Source organism: Budorcas taxicolor, chromosome 11 (genome assembly GCF_023091745.1).
Source record: "Budorcas taxicolor isolate Tak-1 chromosome 11, Takin1.1, whole genome shotgun sequence".
NCBI lineage: Eukaryota > Metazoa > Chordata > Mammalia > Artiodactyla > Bovidae > Budorcas > Budorcas taxicolor.
In genome coordinates, this window is record NC_068920.1 from 82,488,908 (window position 1) to 82,507,935 (window position 19,028).

At 40.9% G+C, this 19,028-nt stretch overlaps 1 protein-coding gene across 1 annotated transcript in view; it reads right to left on the bottom strand.

Moving 5' to 3' along the window:
• Nucleotides 1-12,405, bottom strand: part of SLC8A1 (solute carrier family 8 member A1) — a 356,874-nt gene extending 344,469 nt beyond the window's left edge. Inside the window, exon 1 of the mRNA XM_052648493.1 lies at nucleotides 10,580-12,405. Within this exon, the coding sequence (XP_052504453.1) occupies nucleotides 10,580-12,378 (1,799 nt within the window). The 5' untranslated portion in view covers nucleotides 12,379-12,405. The remainder of the gene's footprint in view (nucleotides 1-10,579) is intronic.
• Between the last annotated feature and the right edge of the window lie 6,623 nt (nucleotides 12,406-19,028).

The window sequence follows — 19,028 nt, forward strand, 5'->3', positions numbered from 1 at the left end:
CATTCACTGTTCAGCCATATAAGGAAGTTAAGACACAGAGCCAGTGCCGGCAATAACAGAAAGCTACTAATAGAGCTCCTTTACTCTTCAGGAACAAGAGGAAATAAATACCATGAGAGAGAACAGACACTAATTGGGCATGTCGCAGAGATGGAAGGATTATAGCATTTAGAGTTTTTCTGCTTCTCAAATTCAGTTAATCATGGCTCTTCTAGACTGATGGAGTGTGGGGGGCATCATGGTGAATGCATGTTCAAGAATCCAGAAAAGATACATCACTCTTCTAGTTTCCCATCTGCAGAGCTGCACAACCACATGCAGTCAGGATCACAGCGCTATGAGCTTCATGTTTGTCCCCGCCTTGCCTATGACAGCCACGTGACGGGAAAGAAGAACAGCCCAGAGGAGACTAACCTGTATGGTCAGGCAACCCCACTGCTAAATTCCAGGTCCTCTCTTATTAGCTGTTTGACCCAGAGAAAACCAGTTACTCTCCAAGCCTCAATTTCTCCAACTATAAAGTGAGTACAATAGCACTTTCCCAATAGCTCTATGGTGGCTCAGACGGTAAACAATCTGCCTGTAATACGGGAGACCTGGGTTCGATCTCTGGGTTGGGAAGATCCCCTGGAGGAGGACATGGCAACCCACTCCAGTATTCTTGCCTGGAGAATCCCCACGGGCAGAGGAGCCTGAGAGATTACCGTCCATGGGGTCGCAAAGTGTCGGACACGACTGGGCACCTGAGCACAGTAATATAATTGTTGTGAGGATTTAATCAAATGAATATTGTAAGGAAAATAACATGAAACCTGGCTTGCAATACCTCTTAAAACCATCTCTTCACCACTGTTTCCTCCCTCTCTCCATCACAGTCAAAACTACCACCTCCCACACCATCACTATGACCACCATCACCACCTACACCACTACCACCACAATTACTGCCACTTATACCATGACCATATCCCAAATCACAACCTCCAATACCACCATCAGCATTATCACCACCACCATCAGCATCACCACCACCATCAGCATCACCACCACCACCATCAGCAGCATCACCACCACCACCATCAGCATCACCACCACCACCATCAGCATCACCACCACCACCACCACCTGCCCAGAGCCACCACCTCCAACACCATTGCTATCACCTCAGTATCACTGACATGACTACCACCACCACCATCACAATTACAACACCATCAAAACATTTACCACTGTCATCTTCATTTCACAGGTAAAGAAACTGACTCAGAGCTTAAGTACCTTTGCTGAAAGGTACAAAGCCAGTAGGGGACAAAAGGAGAGCTCCAACCTGGGCACAGAACCCAAGTCGAGAGCTCCTCCTACATCCATCTTTTATCTCAGAAAGTCTAACGTGGAAAAGTACAGTGGGCTTGGTTTCAAGGGTCACTGCAGGGCTTCAAGGATACCCAGTACTCAGGATCTCTCATACCTAAGCTTTAAAAATTGTATCTAGAAATAAAATATTCCAGGCTGCGTCATTAATATCCTTATTCCTGGGCATAATGAAATCTCCCTGATTTCTGCTTTGGCTGTTCTTGCCCCTTGCTTCTGTGTCTTCAATGATCACAAAGCACACAATGACTATTCCCCTATGTAACCCTGTGGAGACACTGTAAGATGGAAAGAAAATGTCATGAAGGACACAAGTCCTGGGGAGAAAGGCAGGAAATAAAAGGCATTGTTTATTTTGCCTGGCTCTACAGAGAGACAGCTGTATAGGCCTGCGAGAAGAAAGAGCTCTGGCTGGCTCAACCTTTGGCAAGCAGATCTGGTATTACGTAGGCAGTCTGTGGAGCCAGGAGAGGAAGCAAAGGAGGAGATTTCCTTTAATTCTGGCCATATTGTTGACCGCTTGTTTCCCCCCCCCCAGGACCTTCTGGACTTCCCCACTCCCAGGACAGAAGCTGCAAGGCGGTGTGGATAGCCACAGCAGAACCCCACTTGCTGCTGGTCTGCTCCATCAACACCTTCCACAAGGTTCCCCTCAGTGGGCTCACCCAAGGCAATCATGAAGATCACCTCTAGGGCCACAGACCCACTTTACATTTGGGTGTCCCTTCTTCCTTTCCCACCACTGGGCACAGAGCCACACCTGCTGTTGTAAGGATAACCCTTAAGAGTTGCACGGCATTTAGAACACGATAGCAGCCTAACAGATAGTGCTAGTGGTGAGGAACCCACCTGCCAATGCAGGAGACATAAGACTTGGGTTCAATCCCTGAGTTGGGAAGATCCCCTGGAGGAGGGCATGGCAACCCACTCCAGTATTCTTGCCTAGGGAATTCCATGGAGAGAGGAGCCTGGTGGGCTGCAGTCCATATGGTTGCAGAAAGTTGGGCATGACTGAAGCGGCTTGGCACACACACACACAGGGACCTAACAGCTTTCTCATCCCAAAGGATGAATCTCCAGTGAGTGGATTTCAGTAACCATGACAAAACATGGTGGAGATACTTTACAGGAAAACCTCTATGGTTCTCAGGATACTGTAATCCACAGGCAATTTTCTACACCTTGGCTAACAAAGAGCAGTGAAACAACAAATAAAATCCTATCATAGGTGTTATACCCTCAAGGTGGCTCCATTCCAAAGAATTCAACATGCTTAAATCTCTTTTCATGGGTTACCAGGGTCCTCAGGAAAGAAAACCAAAGAAAATCTCTCCCTACTTCACAATATGATGTCAAATCTACTTGGGTTCTACTGAGATGACAGTTACACACTGGTTAACTCTGAGAAAATGGAGCCAGAGGGGAGGCAAAATGGGCTAAGGACTATTCCAGTGGCTACAGCACTAAAGGAAATCAAAACTGCTTCCAGAGACCAAGGACGAATCCCATTAAGTGCAAAAGAAAATACTGGCTATTTTTTTTTTTTTTAGAAATCTTGTAAAGTTTGCTTATAAACAGTAAGAGGCATTGAGATACAGAGGGGCAAGCACAAAAGCTGATTTTTAAGTAGATCACACACTTTTCTTTTTTCAACAATTAAAAATTTTTATGCTATTGTAGTAAAAAGCACTTGATAAGATCCAACTCTCTAAAGATTTTTAAGTACACGGCACAATTTTATTAACTACAGGTATGACGTTGTATGGCAGACTTCTAGAACTTACTCATTTTTTGCATTAACTGAAACCTTATACCTGTTGATTAACAACTGTCCATTTTCCCTTCCATTTCCCTCGACAACCACCATCCAGCTCTTGCTTCTATGAGTGATATATACTATTTTAGATATCTCATATAAGTAGACTAATGCAACACTGGTCAGTTTGTGACTGGCTTAAAGGGATATATACTCAGAGTAATTTAAATGCCTTCATAATGATTTAAAATCCCATTAAATGAGCTAATGCCATTATTTAGCATGGATGGACTTAAAGATTATCATGCTTAAGAGAAGGCCCACAGAGAAAGACAAATGCCAAATGATGTCACTTATATGTGGAATATAAAATATGACACAAATGAACTTATCTACAAAACAGAAACAGACTCATAGACACAGAGAACAGACCCGTGGTTGCCAAAGTGGGGTAGGGAGAGAGATGGAGGGGGAGTTTGGGGTTAGCGGATGCAAAATGGTAATATACAGAATGGATAGGTCCTACTCTATAGGATATGGAACTATATTCAACATCCTATGATAAACCATAATGGAAAATAATATAAACAAAAATAAACACACACACAGACAGACACTCGCTTTGCTACCCACCTGAAACTAACAACACTGAAAATCAACCATAATTTAAAAAAATAAAATTTTATGAAAGAAAATTAATGTTCACTGAGTCTTTCATTGAGAACTGTCCAATATATTGAAAATGTCCATACTCAGGTTTACCAAGTTATGATTCCATCCTAAAATGAACATCACTTTTCTCTCCAATTATGCCTTCTGCAAATGCAAATATTTTATCCCAACTTAAGGCTTCTCCTACAACTTATGGCTTATCTTTGGAACGATATTTATACTGATTAAAATATGTTATCTCATTATCCCCCATTTTAGAGTATTCGGAGATACTTCTTCTGTTTCCTTCAAAATAATTAGTCCAGTGCTGAGTGCAAATTAGTAGCTTAGTAAGTATGTACAGACTGATTGATAAATAAATTCTTCTCTAACCCTGAACCAGAAAATCAATCAGCCCCCTATGTGATGGCCTTGAATGATGACTCAGAAGGCAGTTCTATAAACACTTCAGTGTGTCTAAACTAAGACATCTCATTTGCTAAGATAAAATTTCTTTACATAATTCTATTATAACCCCAAACTCTAATCTGCAGTGGGAAAATGAGATTATAGTAGCAAAGGCAGAAACCTAGTTGACATGGTAAACAACTCTTCTGTACATAATCAATTTAGGTTCCCAGCAGCAGTGAATTAGAACTCATCATTTTTTTTTTTTTTTGGCTCTTACCCTGTCTTATTTTTTATAGTAGTTATGCATTCATGAAAATATATGCATTTATAAAAACATTTCTTGTAGTTACAATTTAGATTCTCAAATGATATTACATGTGGTTTGCTCCTAAAAGATATAAATATTCCAGTCTGAAAAGATAATCCAAAGTGGAAGTCCATTAAAACCCTAAAATTATTCCATCTAAATTTTTTATATTACTTGGGAAAATTTTTTATCAATGTAAGGTGTCATGCCTCCATCATTTTAATTGGCTAAATGTCACAGATATATATTTTTGCCACAGAGTAAATCTAGAATATGTCGGATTCAAGGTAGTATGAGCTAATAGCCTTTTTTGTCTAACACTATTTTCTCTAGTATTGTTCACCATTTCTGATTTCCCCCAAAATAAAATTATTATTCTTTTTCTGATCATTTCAAATTTTTCTTAATATTTTTTTCATTTTTTATAGCTGACTGCCTTCTTGTTCTACTCTCTGAATTGTTTTATCATATAGCTAAGTCTTTATTCCTTGGTATTCTATAGAGCAAGAAAAGAATACTGGTAATAAAAATAGCAAAAACAAAGTACTTATTTTCCCTGGAATATAATTACGATTCCATAAAGCCTATATGGAATTTCTTTTCTACATATTTTTCAAAAAAAAGTCATGTAAATATTTTGCATCCAAGAGCTATATTTGTTGAGATGTCTTACATATTGTATTTGCTACTTGCTAATAGCTATTGCTATTGTATTAGCAATACAATAAATATTGTATTGCTAGAGTAATGAAGTTGCAATCAAACTTGTAAACATTAATAGTCTCTAAAGCTAAATTAATTTTGGACAGATTCATTCCTTAACAAATTATGGCTAGAAACTCCCAGTAAAATGATTTGCTAAGTGACATACATACTTCATTTTCCAACTTTGCATTTTAAATATATAGCAGTAAATGCTCATGATGTTTTGAGTAATCTTCCAAAAATGATATTATTGTTGAGCTATAACTAAGTAATTAAATTTGATTTGTATCTACACTAATTAACCTTAACATTTTCCAGAACAGTCAAGCTAATGTTAGACCTTGAAACACCGAACAACATTTTCTGTAATTACTACCAAGAAACTAGCATCATTAAAGAACAAACATTAGTAGCACTTCAAATTTTTGGATGTCACCTTCCTAACCACAAATCAAATTAGCATATTCTTCATTTATTTTTTATTAGCTGTTAACATTAGACAGAATTCCCTGTTGAAAGTCAGGATTAGCTAGCATGGGTTTAGTATTTGTCATTGATTGTGTTTATACAAAAGCATGTGTTAATTGTTAATTATATCTGTCTAATGAGTGTTTGCATTGTAATTTTCAAGTGTTTTGCTGAGAATAAATTTTATTTGAGACCACAAGCGGCACTTACCACTTAATGGTATTTTCCTAAAATATGGATTTTGATCTTTAAAAGGGTCAAGTTGAAATAATTCAACTCATTTATAAAAAAATATGAATGAAGACAGACATGCTTATTTTATACATTTAAATGACTTTTTCTACACTAAACCTGAGGTCAAAGATTAGGCATCTATCTTATTCTTGAAAACAATGAATCAATAAATCTGACTGTATTTTAATCTCCCTCCCTGATCAGATTGAACTCTATTTCTACCTTGGTTAATGACTTCTTAATTAGATATATTTTAATCCAGGCTTTTCCAGGAATCACTTTAAGATGCTGTGGAAAGCATCATAAATTCTGGCTTCATGCATATCATTAAACAAACAAACAAACAAAAGATTTAAAAAACTATCTAATAAAGCTGTTCAGTTCAGTTGTTCAGTGGTGTCTGACCCCATGGACTGCAGCACGCCAGGCCTCCCTGTCCATCACCAACTACTGAGGCCACTCAAACTCATGTCCATTGATTGAGTCGGTGATGCCATCCAACCGTCTCATCTTCTGTCCTCCCCTTTGCCTCCCACCTCACTCCTTCCCAGAATCAGGGTCTTTTCACATGAGTCAGTTCTTCACATCAGGTGGTCAAAGTATTGGAGTTTCAGCTGTAGCATCAGTCCTTCCAATGTATATACAGGACTGATTTCCTTTAGGATGGACTGGTTGGATCTCCTTGCAGTCCAAGGGACTCTCAAGAGTCTTCTCCAACACCACAGTTCAAAAGCATCAATTCTTTGGCACTCAGCTTTCTTCACAGTCCAACTCTCACATCCATACATGACTATGGGAAAAACCATAGCTTTTACTAGACAGGACTTTGTTGGCAAAGTAATGTCTCTGCTTTTTAATATGCTGTCTAGGTCATTCATAATTTTTCTTCCAAGAAACAAGCATCTTTGAATTTCATGGCTGCAGTCACCATATACAGTGATTTTGGAGCCCCAAAAAATAAAGTCTGCCACTGTTTCCCCATCTATTTGCCATGAAATGATGGGACCAGATGCCATGATCTTCGTTTTCTGAATGTTGAGCTTTAACCCAACTTTTTCACTCTCTTCTTTCACTTTCATCAAGAGGCTCTTTAGTTCTTCTTCACTTTCTGCCATAAGGGTGGTGTCATCTGCATATCTGAGGTTATTGATATTCTCGCCAATCTTGATTCCAGCTTGTGCTTCATCCAGCTCAGTATTTCTCATGATGTAATCTGCATATGAGTTAAATAAGCAGGGTGACAATATACAGCCTTGATGTACTCCTTTCCTGATTTAGAACCAGTCTGTTGTTACATGTTCAGTTCTAACTGTTGCTTCTTGACCTGCATACAGATTTCTCAGGAGGCAGGTCAGGTGGTCTGGTATTCCCTTCTCTTTAAGAATTTTCCACAGTTGGTTGTGATCCACACAGTCAAAGGCTTTGGCATAGTCAATAAAGCAGAAGTATATGTTTTTCTGGAACTCTGTTGCTTTTTCCATGATCCAACGGATGTTGGCAATTTGATCTCTGGTTCCTCTGGCTTTTCTAAATCCAGCTTGAACATCTGGAAGTTGACAGTTCCCGTATTGCTGAAGCCTGGCTTGGAGAATTTTGAGCATTACTTTACTAGCCTGTGAGATGAGTGCAACTGTGCAGCAGTTCGAGCATTCTTTGGCATTGCCTTTCTTTGGGATTGGAATGAAAACTGACCTTTTCCAGTTCTGTGGCCACTGCTGAGTTTACCAAATTTGCTGGCATATTGAGTGCATCACTTTCCCAGCATCATCTTTTAGGATTTGAAATAGCTCGACTGGAATTCCATCACTGGAAAGACCTTTGTTGACAAAGTAAGGTCTTTGCTTTTTAATATGCTGTTTAAGTTGTGGCAACCCACTCCAGTATTCTTGCCTGGAAAAACCCACGGATGGAGGAGCCTGATAGGCTATAGTCCATGGGGTCTCAAAGAGTCAAACACGACTGAGGGACTTCACTAGGTTGGTCATAACTTTTCTTTTAAGAAGCAAGTGACTTTTAATTTTATGGCTGCAGTCACCATCTGCAGTAATTTTAAAGCTGAGGGGTATCCATAGTCCCATCCATGTATTTTAGGTGTTTGAGAACGTCATCTCTCAAGATTACCTTTGTAATTGATTGAAATATAAATTCATTGTAAAAGATAAAAACTGAGTTGTGTCTACATACTTCACCTAGACTGCATGAAGACAGACTCTTTTTAACTTGGATCTGACTGTATGGACCTGACACTGGAAACAATGACCAGAGGAGAAACAACCCATTAAAAAAAATAGAATAAGGGATATTTGATAATATCATGTTTTCCCAGACGCATTTTGTTTGAATCTTTGGTGCCTAAATTGAGGCTAAGTACCAGTCACCGCAACAAATTTATTCAAGTAATAGACCTATTAACTATCTTCAAACCTTATCAGTAGTAAAACTCTATAACACTAAGATGAAAATTCCTTAAAATTTTAGAAAGAAGAAAAAATGCAGGGATGTACTTTCATTACACTTATAAATAACATGTTTTGTCATTTCTAAAAGTTCATATTTCAACTTACCACATAAAAGATAGGAAGAATTTTATAGAACTAGGAATGGCTATTCATCTAGAATACTCCTAAGAACACATACACAGAGATGCTGATAATTCCACTGATTCTTACCAGTTTTCACAAGATGTCTAAATTTCTAAAGCTGAAATTTGGCAATATTCCTTCCATAGCAAGAATTAAATCCATTTAATGGCATAGGGTGAATGTTTGAAATAGAGCTTGACAGACTAAATTTTACCATCAAACCACTGTCTCTTTTTTTCTTCTACTACACTCTGCCCAAAAGAAATGTATTTATGCTTTGGTAGAAGTCCTGGACACCAGACTAGACAGGGAAAGCTGCCTCTCAAACAAGTACAGAGCCATTATTCTCAAGAGAAAGCAATATTGCATTTTTTGAAAAACATCCTAGGTAAAATGAGCAAACAGAACAAAATACCAATTTGGTCATATTTAAGAGCTACCCTTGTGAATTCATTTAATAACATGCAGTATTCCTTTAATAATATGCAGTAGCACTTGTAATCCATGTAAAAGTATATCTAATACAAGAGGGTTCAATAATTGAAATGATTATGAAATGTAATCAGCAAGAATTCCCAGCAAAGAAATAAAGTTTATGTACTAATGTGGGCAGGAACATAATCAACACAGGCCTTTGGGAAAATCCATCCTTGGGTGTGCAGGATATTCATTTCCTATTACCCTCTTTCAGTAAAGTATCTGTCCCAACAAAACATGTCTCACTAAGTGGAATGTTAACAGCATAAGAACCAATGTAAAATAGATACTGAGCAAAAGCTCTCCACACACACACATCCAAGGAAGGCTATTACAATCTCCCTTAGATTTCACTGTGATCGCACACTGCCCATCTCGATAAATACAATGTCAAAGAGGTGAAAGACATTGGAAGCCTCTTTTAGGAAAATCTGTTTCCTCTGCACCGCCCCCCAATCCTTGCATCTATTCTCTACACTTACAGAAGAAGAAATTTCATCTTGAAGAGAATGCACCTGTGATGTCACATGCCATTAACAAGAGTTAACCATTTTGATAAACTATATTTTATATTGTTTATCCTGAAATTCCTAAGTTGTCAATGATCCCATCAACATAATCATTTATTTGAAAATATTCAAATATTGAATAAAATGAATGTTTCACTGCAGATATTATAAACAGTTCCTTTTCTTCCATCCTTGCAGTTTGGATATTATTGACTGAGTCATATTTTCTGGTTTGCTTTTGGTGAGTGCAATGCCCCTGGCCTTAGGCAAGGAAGGAGGAAAAGCTCTCTAAACATCCTCTGCCAACGGAGGAATCATCACACAATCAGATATTCTGTGTTACAGCGTTGGCAAATATCACTGTAAAGTGTCAATAGGAAAACTTAATTGTTTCCTACTTCTTTTCTCTGACCTGCTCCTTGTCATTTCAGACACTTAGAATTTTATTTCTCTCATCATCCCTATGCCAGCAGGGTAAAAGTGTTTGTTTAACCATGTAAAGTAAAATCAGACTAGAACTAAAAAAGAACTTTATGACTTTTCCCCATTGGCATCAAACTGAAAAGGCAGGATTGGTCATTAAGTTATAATTAAGCATTAGCATTTCAGCAGAAATATTATACTATCACAAAAACAGTGTCAGAGAAGAGCAGCAAAAATCATTTTAGCCAACCCTTGTAGCCAGGAAATTATTTTGGGGCTTTCCCAATTTGTACTCAGTAATGAAGTTAGGACATAACGTGACTTTTGCGATATTCCCTTTCTGTGTGTCTGTTACATGATCAAGATAGAATACAAGTTTCTTAACCGATCACTAAGTGCATAAATTCTGTCAGAAGACTCATTTCACCATGATCTATAAATGTACTTAAAAACTGTAAATGCATAAAAGTAAAAATGAAAGCACATTAGGATCTTGACATATACAGTATATTGATCAGTGGCACATAAGCTAGAAGCTGGGATATTTTGATACTTTGAAAGTGGTTCTGTATAGTAACCAATCCATTCTTTCTTCACCATTTAGTTTTTAAAAAACACACACATTGTTCACACAACCACAAACGCACTCAACCACACACATAGGTATAAAAAAAAAAGAACTTACACAATTTCGTCATTCTGGAACTCGAGCTCTCCACATGTGTCCTCAAAGTCCTCTCCTCCACCTCTGGCAGTCCCCTCAATGGTCTTATAGGGAACGATAACATTTCCACGTGCTCCAGATGTTCTCAGGACTTTCACCTCCATGATGCCAATGCTCTCACTCACATGAGTCACGGGTTCCTCAAAAGTAAAGATGCCAGCGTGGTCATCATCAAAAATAGTCACGGTGGCAGTGGACGGAGATCCCAGGCAAGCAAGGGTAGAGACATGACTGGCTTCCAGGATGCCATCTTCCGAGGCTTCCAAAGATACTTTGATATTGCTGAGATGCACAAGGAAATTCTCATCCTCCTCAAAGATGTCATCATCAATGATGCCAACTCTGATTTCCTTCTGGGTCTCACCAGGCTTAAAGACCACAGTTCCTTCGGTAAATTCGTAATCAGATCCAGCGTTGGCTGTACCATCCTCTGTTCTGAAGTCAACAAACACAGTGTTGGTCAAATCACCACCTCTGCGGATAATGGTCAGGGCTACTGTGCCACAGTTCTCCAGACACTGATATGTCCCTTGTTCAAAGAAGATCTTACTGACAGGGTCATTTTCAGCCACTTCCGTGTTGACCTCATGCATGCTGACGGCTTTCCTGGCTTGATCTGCTGCATGCCTCTTTAAAATGTTGCCCGCTCCGGTCATCAGGCGGGTAGCTTGAATGCGGTAAAATGCCCGACTTTTTTGCTGCTGACTTAAGACTTGGTAATTGGCTAATTCTATTAATTGCTCTATTTCCTTCTCTGGATGCTTCTGCTTGAGTTCCTTCAGAATCCTAGCCATTTCTCGCCTGGCTTCTTCATCATCTTGGTCCCTCTCATCAACCTCTAGAACCAGGGCTCCATCTAAGAAACTGTCAACATGGGAATTGACCACTTTCCCATCCATTTCAATTTCTGTCTTGGAAGATGGCCTGTCTCCTTCATGTTCAATAATCATTCCCCTCTGCTTGCCAGCCCGATACCTCTTGTAGACATACTTGTAAAACAGAAGCCTCCTGTCTGCCACCCAAGCAAACACAACACAGATGGGGAAGAAGAAGAAAGTGAGCAAACCTTCCCAGACCTCCACGACCCCAGGGGAGCTGACAGACAAGATGATGTAAAGCCAGGTATAGGCAAAGATGCTCCATGCTGCTGTCACAAAGAACACACGCAAATGCTTGATCTTCCTCGTCTCCCCATCCGGGACGACGTAAACACAAAGCGCAATGATGATGAACATGTTGAATGCGGCACTCCCCACAATGGTGCTAGGACCAAGGTCTCCTGCAGTGAAGTTATGGCCACACACCTCAATTACTGAAAGGAGAATCTCTGGAGCTGAAGATCCCAGGGCCATCAAGGTCAGGTTGGACACTGTCTCATTCCAGATCCTCACAGTTGTCTTGGTGGTCTCTCCATTGGGTTTCTTTATGGTGATTTCTTTCTCTTGAGACGTGATGACTTCTATAGAGGACATGAACCGGTCAGCAATGATGGAGACTCCAAGAAACATGTAGACCATGGCCACAAAATACACAGTCGCTCTAGCAATTTTGTCCCCAAAGGAAGGGTCCTGGGGCTCCCAAATGGGTAAAATCACCCCCTTCTTACAGTAGTAGGAGCCAGTACACTCGCCCGTCTCATTGCCTTCTCCTTCCATTTCTGTCTCAGCACTTATATGGTCCACATGGGAGAACAAGAGAGCCACCATGGCTAACACATGAAATCCCATCGACAAGGTGGGTGACAGATGGGGCTGCAGCATGCTGGACAATGGCAGAGTTCCAACTGTCCCAACCTACTGGGGAGAACAAGAAAGGGGGAGGGTGGGGGAAAAATCACATCATTAGATCCAGACCCAAAGCACTCAAGTGACCCAATTATTTTTATTACATTTACCAATGATTTGTTTATATTTGACTATCACAACATCTACGGTGAATCATGACTCTAAGAATCTATCTGTGATAAAGCAATCCTTGGTAATGTTTACAGCCCAATCTCTCCACTTGTGCATTTTCTACATGTAGTCCCATTTACTGAGCAATGAGCAATGTACACAGCTGACTTACTGGAAGAAAACGTTCAATTATGTCCTTGAATTGTTGAACACACATGCAAGCATGCTGACAGCCAATGAGAAAAAGCACAAAGTTTTGACGCATTAAATAATCTTCTCCTTGTTGCTAAGGCAGATCTTCTTTTAAACTGTGGTTAACACAGTCAACCTTCCAAAAACTGTTTCATTGCCAAAATCATCTGAAGAGTGATGCTCTGAAGTTTAGACTCTCAAAATCCTACAAATGCATGACCTAGTAACGATCTTAAATTCTGGGACACAGTTTACACTGTATTTAATGCAATTGTGTCCTATGGCTCATGAGGGTCACTTGGACTGCAAAATCAAACCAGTTGATTCTAAATGAAATCAACCCTGAATATTCACTGGAAGGACTGATGCTGAAGCACCAATGCTTTGGTCACCTGATGTGAAGAGCTGACTCATTGGAAAAGACCCTGATGCTGGGAAAGACTGAAGACAAAAGGAGAAGAGTACAGCAGAGGATGAGATGGTTGGATGGCATCATCGACTCAATGGACATGAATCTGAGCAAACACTGAGAAATAGTGAAGGACAGGGAAGCCTAGCATGCTGCAGTCCATAGGGTTGCAAAGAGTCGGACATGACTTAGCAACTGAACAACAACAAATCTATGGATCTTAGAACCACAGAGAAATCTTCCAGCTTGCCTGCAATCAAAGCTCAATGGTATTTGCACTTGAGGGGGAAAAAAAAAATCCGTTGTAAGGCAATATTTCCACACGATAAGTATAGTTTTTAAAAGCATGTTTTGATGACAGCACATTTCCTCCTAATTTTCAGCAACACCAGGTCTTCTGATGCATTAGCAGCTGGGCATCTGGTTCTTCAAGCACTGCTCTTCATATCTGTGTACAGATCTCATTCTAGAATCTGCAGGCTGCCCATGGCAGGAAAGGGAGATAAGCAGGCCCAGGTCTGGGCATGTATCCTGCCCAGGTCTTGCCTGCAGGCTGTGAAATCAGTGCTACCAGCCATAAATGGTCCTTCTCTGTGTCAATGTAAGACTATTCATGGTCATTCTAAAATACACATCAGTTCCATAGAGGACACAAGTGACCTAAAAATACAGGGGCAATAATTCCAGCTAAATTAAATCATGTGGCAAAATGACAGTGACCAAAAGTACCTATGGGATTAAAGGGCTGTTAGGCAACTGGGGATATGGCTATAGCATCACAGGTGGGAGTCCAGGTTCATGGTCGCTCCACCTACCACTCTGCTCAGGTAACCAAGGTTTGTGCCCCTCAGTGACCTTGTATCACCTCTGATTCCAGGATTTTGGTGGTGGAGAGTGGAACAATGAAGCAAGGAAGGATCTGCTGCAAGTCAGAGTGACTCTGGTCTGGAAAGCCAGTTATAACATCCAATGACATAGGGATAAGAAGGGTCCTGAGTCAGGTCTTAGTCCTGTGGCCTGACATAAAGTTAAATGTAGAGCTGGGTTAGACCCCTTCGTGGCCTCAGGCTATCTAAGTCATCCCCACATTTACCTACACTCTCTGCCCTAGGCTTACTGCTGATGGCTTATATTGAAAACTGCACCAGGGCCCAGGAGAACCCGTACCTGGCCCAGCACATTCTGGCATCACCTAAAGCACCCGCCCCCCACCTCCCTGCTTTTTTTTAAAGCTTATCGCTATAGGGAGATAAGCTTTGACATTTTCCTCACACTAAAGAAGACACAGCAGAGGGCTGTGGTGGGCGGACCCCATTCTAAGTAAAAGGTGGAAAAATAGAAGAAACACATTTTAAAAATATGCAGTTCATGGTCAGCGTATCTCCTCGTTCAGTCATGACTCGGCTTGAGTGGGTTGTAGGATCTCTTCTTAAAACAAGGTAACCCTGAACCATCCCTGTGAGAACAGTGGCAGACCTAGTTCTAACTACCTTGCAGCAATTTATTCCACAGATTTATGAGAGCTGCCCAGACAAATTTTAGGACATGATGGGCTCCCTTCTAGGTCCTGAGAATTCATCAGTGAATTTGTTTTAAAGTCTGTCTTTGCAGACCTTATATTCTAATGGGGAGGAAACAAACAAATGTAAATGTCAGGTGGTAAAAAGCACTGTAATGGTGGGGGGTAGGGAGCAATTTCAATAGGACGGGAAGTCTGTATGTTATGGTGTCTGTGCCAGGTTTTGTGTGTCAGTATGTGCACACACATGGAATGCATGATTTTATAATGGACCGTTTAAAGAAGGCCTCGCTGATAAGGTGCCGTTTGAGCAAAGTCCTGAAGGAAGAAGAGGCCCAAGCTTTGTGGATACTTTCAGGAAGAGAATTTCAAGTTAGGTACAAAGACCTTGATGAGAATTGTGCTTTGCATAGTCTAGGGACCAGGAAGAAACCTGTGTGGTGAAAGAGCAGTGGTGGACAGAAGCAGGGCTCAGGAGCTGGGAACCCAGCAGGGACAGGTCACAAGGGGCACTGAGGCCACTGTAAGACACTGGCATTGACTGTGAGGGAGATGGGAATCACAGAGAGATTCCAATCAGAAGTGTGGTATGAGCTGATTTATCTTTTAAAATAATCTCTGCTGGTTCACTAAAGAACAGATGATAAAGACAAGAAGAGAAAAAAGGAAGCCAGCATTTGCCTATTATAAAAAAAAAGTCTGATCAAGGCAATGATCCCAATGCCTTGCAGGTATATAAAATGATACAGTAAAGATCTAAAGTTTAAAAAGGAAAAATAAACATTTGCAGTGACCTTTTGGAAGATTAAAGCAACTTAAAACATTTTGGTAACCTGTAAGGATCAGGAAGGTTAAGAATTTGCTCAGAGGGAATAGTACAGAACACACAGAGCCTACCTGAACAGACACAAAGTTGCGCATGTCTCCAGGGTGGATAGAATGAACCACTCCCTTGAAATTGCTGCCAAGGCCCATCATTCCATTCCTCACATCTCAGCCAAAACAAACCTCCCAAAATGCACATCACACTCTCTCACTCCCCTTAAAACTCTTCATGGCCTACTGCCCTGAAGACAAATGCAAACCCCCTCAATAGGCTATTTAGACCTTCCAGGATCTGGCCTTTGAGTTCTAAAATTTGGGAATTCTCTCAATTCCTGAACAGGACAGCACTTTCTTACCTCCAGGTCTTTGCATATTGTGCTTTCTGTGCCCTGAACTATTTTCCTTCTTTGAAGCACATTTCAAAATGACACCACAGCAAATCACAAATCACAGCTGACTGCCTGAGATGGTAATCCCAGGCTCCATCATTAAACACTGTCCCAGACACCATGCTAAATTTTTTACATCTGTCTATATCTAATTATTATATCTAATACTTCCAGAAACCAGCACTGCCCTGTTATACAACTCCTAATATTGCCATTTCCATTAGAGTCCCCTAACAATATACTGTAATCCTGTTTGTAGGTGGGAAGACTGAGGTTCAGACAGGTTACAGACTTGCTGAAAGTCAGACAGTAACTAAGATTCAAAGCCCGGTCTGTCTCTGAGACTGATGTAATCCCCTGCTCCATTCTACCACACCTGAGAGTGTATATAGTAATCTTTTGAGAACTATTGGATTTGGGCTTGGACTAGCTCAATAGAAAACCTCTTGGCTTCTATGTGGGGATAGGTAGCAAAAGTCCCATAAAAGGTTTCCAACAAGCCTAGTTTTATCTTACGGATGGCAGACTGACACGGACAGATATCCGCAGCTGGGAGGTAACCTGTGGGCTGCAATGTTCCCGGAGACAACTGGCTCCCACTCTCCCGCCTTTTAGCAATTACCTGGCAACCTCTTCTGCAAATACTCTCAGGGCAATCTCTTCAGTCTGTCAAGAAGAAGCCCTGCCCCAACCAACATCTCCCAATACGCTCCCAGCCAAAAGGGTATCAATGTCTAAGGGTGGACAAAGCAGTAAAAAAAAAAACCATCATCACTATTACACAAAAAGGAAGGGGACTTGTGAGGTTAACTCAAAAATGTCACAATTATATTCAAAAGATGGTTTCACAGTCGTCTAATTTGTGAGGTCAGTGGACCAAAAAACACTGCTATCGCTTATTGGTCATGAAGCACCTGGAAAGAACTCTCTGGACTTCAGTTTCTTTCTTTATTAAATTAACACCAAATCCAAATGCTTGTGAGGACATGGGGTTTCTTTACCACTGAGCCACCACTGAAGCCCTGAGGATGTGGGTTAGGTGTCATCAAAAAATGAGTCCTTCTTCATTTTTTCCCTCCATGTTTTGTCTCAATTCTGATGCCTCAGTTGTCAGATGCAAACAGATTTGACTCTTGCCACTGTCTCCTCAAATATTTGTTTCTATGAAAATTAAGCAGCAAATAGTAGCTGTTGGTGTATTAGTCTGCTGCCTGACCTTCTAACCTTTCACCCTGATCTACTGAACTCTGAACAAGGGGTAGTCTGATCTTCACAGTGGTTTCAGATAAGCCCTTACACCCAGGGACAGTTCTTACTTAGGCATGTTCATTACATCATCCAAACGAGCCTTCAGCACACAGTAGCAAGCATCCTCACATTATCTTCTGCTCACTATTTATTTTAAAGCAAACCAAACAGCCCCAGCACCTATAGATGACAGACCTGAACGTCACTGGCAAAGGATGGTGAACAGGTATCAAACTCAGTGAGCCCACCCCTCTATGGCACAGAAACGGATGCATGTACTCCCCAGGCAGATCATCAAACTGCCACAGCAGAGGTTCAAGGAGGAGTGAGGCAGCACAGCAGTGGGAGCTGCAGTGCTTCTGACTACAAGGGGAACCAACTCAGAGAGGAAGCACCTCTGGCCTTCTCACCAGTTCTGTGCTTGAGGTGGCCTAGTCTCATTTTGCTGATCAGCAGCTGGGGTTTTTCCAAGGAACTCCTTGACTCTCCACCAAGACCTGGAATCCCCACCTCTGTAATTCTTGCTGACTAAAAGCCTCAAAACTAAGCAATGAATCTGTTTCTAAGGCAACGGTAAAGCAACCATGAATTCTCATCTGCTACAAATGCAAGCACTTCCAAATGCTTCTTGACAAAGATGATGCCAGAGGATGGCCTTCTTTATCTGATCATCCACGGAGGGTGCCAATTACCATCCTGGCCCCCCACCCTCAGGCCATCAGGCCATGGCCACACGTCACCAAGGAGCTCCTTCAGTGCCCACAGCAACTCTCTGCTATTACTTTATTTTTTCCCCAAAGAGAGAGTTTCTACTTTTCTTCCTGAAAAATGAGGACAGGTCCTCTGGGAGACAAGCAGTTAGACATCACGTAAGGGACTCAAGCCCCCTGCCCAGACTTACAAGACTACAGGGCCTGTCCCTTGTCAGAAAACACCCTCTTCATTCATCAAAGGTAGCAGCTGGGGTAATGGTCAGGCAACGTGGCCAAAAAGGAAAGATGGCTTCAGGATTTAGGATAATGAAAATGTTACTGAAAAGTCATGAGACCCTTTTTCCCTTACTTTGTCTTTCTATATAGAACTTATTACTTTTTATTGAATTATAGTTGATTTCCAATGCTGTGTTTATTTCTGCTGCACAGCAAAGTGATTTGGTTATACACATACATGCATTCTTTTTTATGTTCTTTTCCATTATGGTTTATCCCAGGATATTGAATGTAGTTCCCCATGCTATACAGTAGGACCTTGCTGTTTATCTATTCTATATGTAATAGTTTGTATCTCCTAATTTCGAATTTTCAGTCAATCTCTCTCCCAATTCCTTCCCCCTTGGGAACCACAAGTCTGTTCTCTACGTCTATAAGTCTTACAACTTACTGCTTTTTATACATTATAGACTTTATTTAACAGTTCTGCTTATTCTCTCTCATAGATGTCAACTCTGTAAGGGTAGGGATTTCTGTCTCTTGTTCACCCAGTTCCCTTGAGCATACCCTGCTACATGGAAGATGCGTAGCACCTGCTTTTATTAAATGCATAAAATACCTCTCGGTTGGCCTTGTGCTGATTCATCAAATCTCTGATGTGGAATCAGAATCCAGGTGCTGGGCCTAGGCATACGCATTTAGAAATGCTCCCTAGGTAAGATGGATACCCCTAAAGTGAGCAGAGGCCAGTATCAGGCTGAAAAGCCACAATCAATATGCAGTAGAGAAGAATGAAGAATGGCAACACCTTTTTGTTTACTTGTTTTCACTACAGAGATTAACAATACTGTTCTTTCCTAGCAAAGAGCTCCTTACTGAGGTACTTCATGCAAAATAACCTTCTCACGCTGCCCCTCCTTTCCTCCTGAATAAACATGTGTCGTTTACATCAACCCATCCAGAGATTTTCACCTTTCCCTTGCCCATCTCCTGCCGCCCCACCC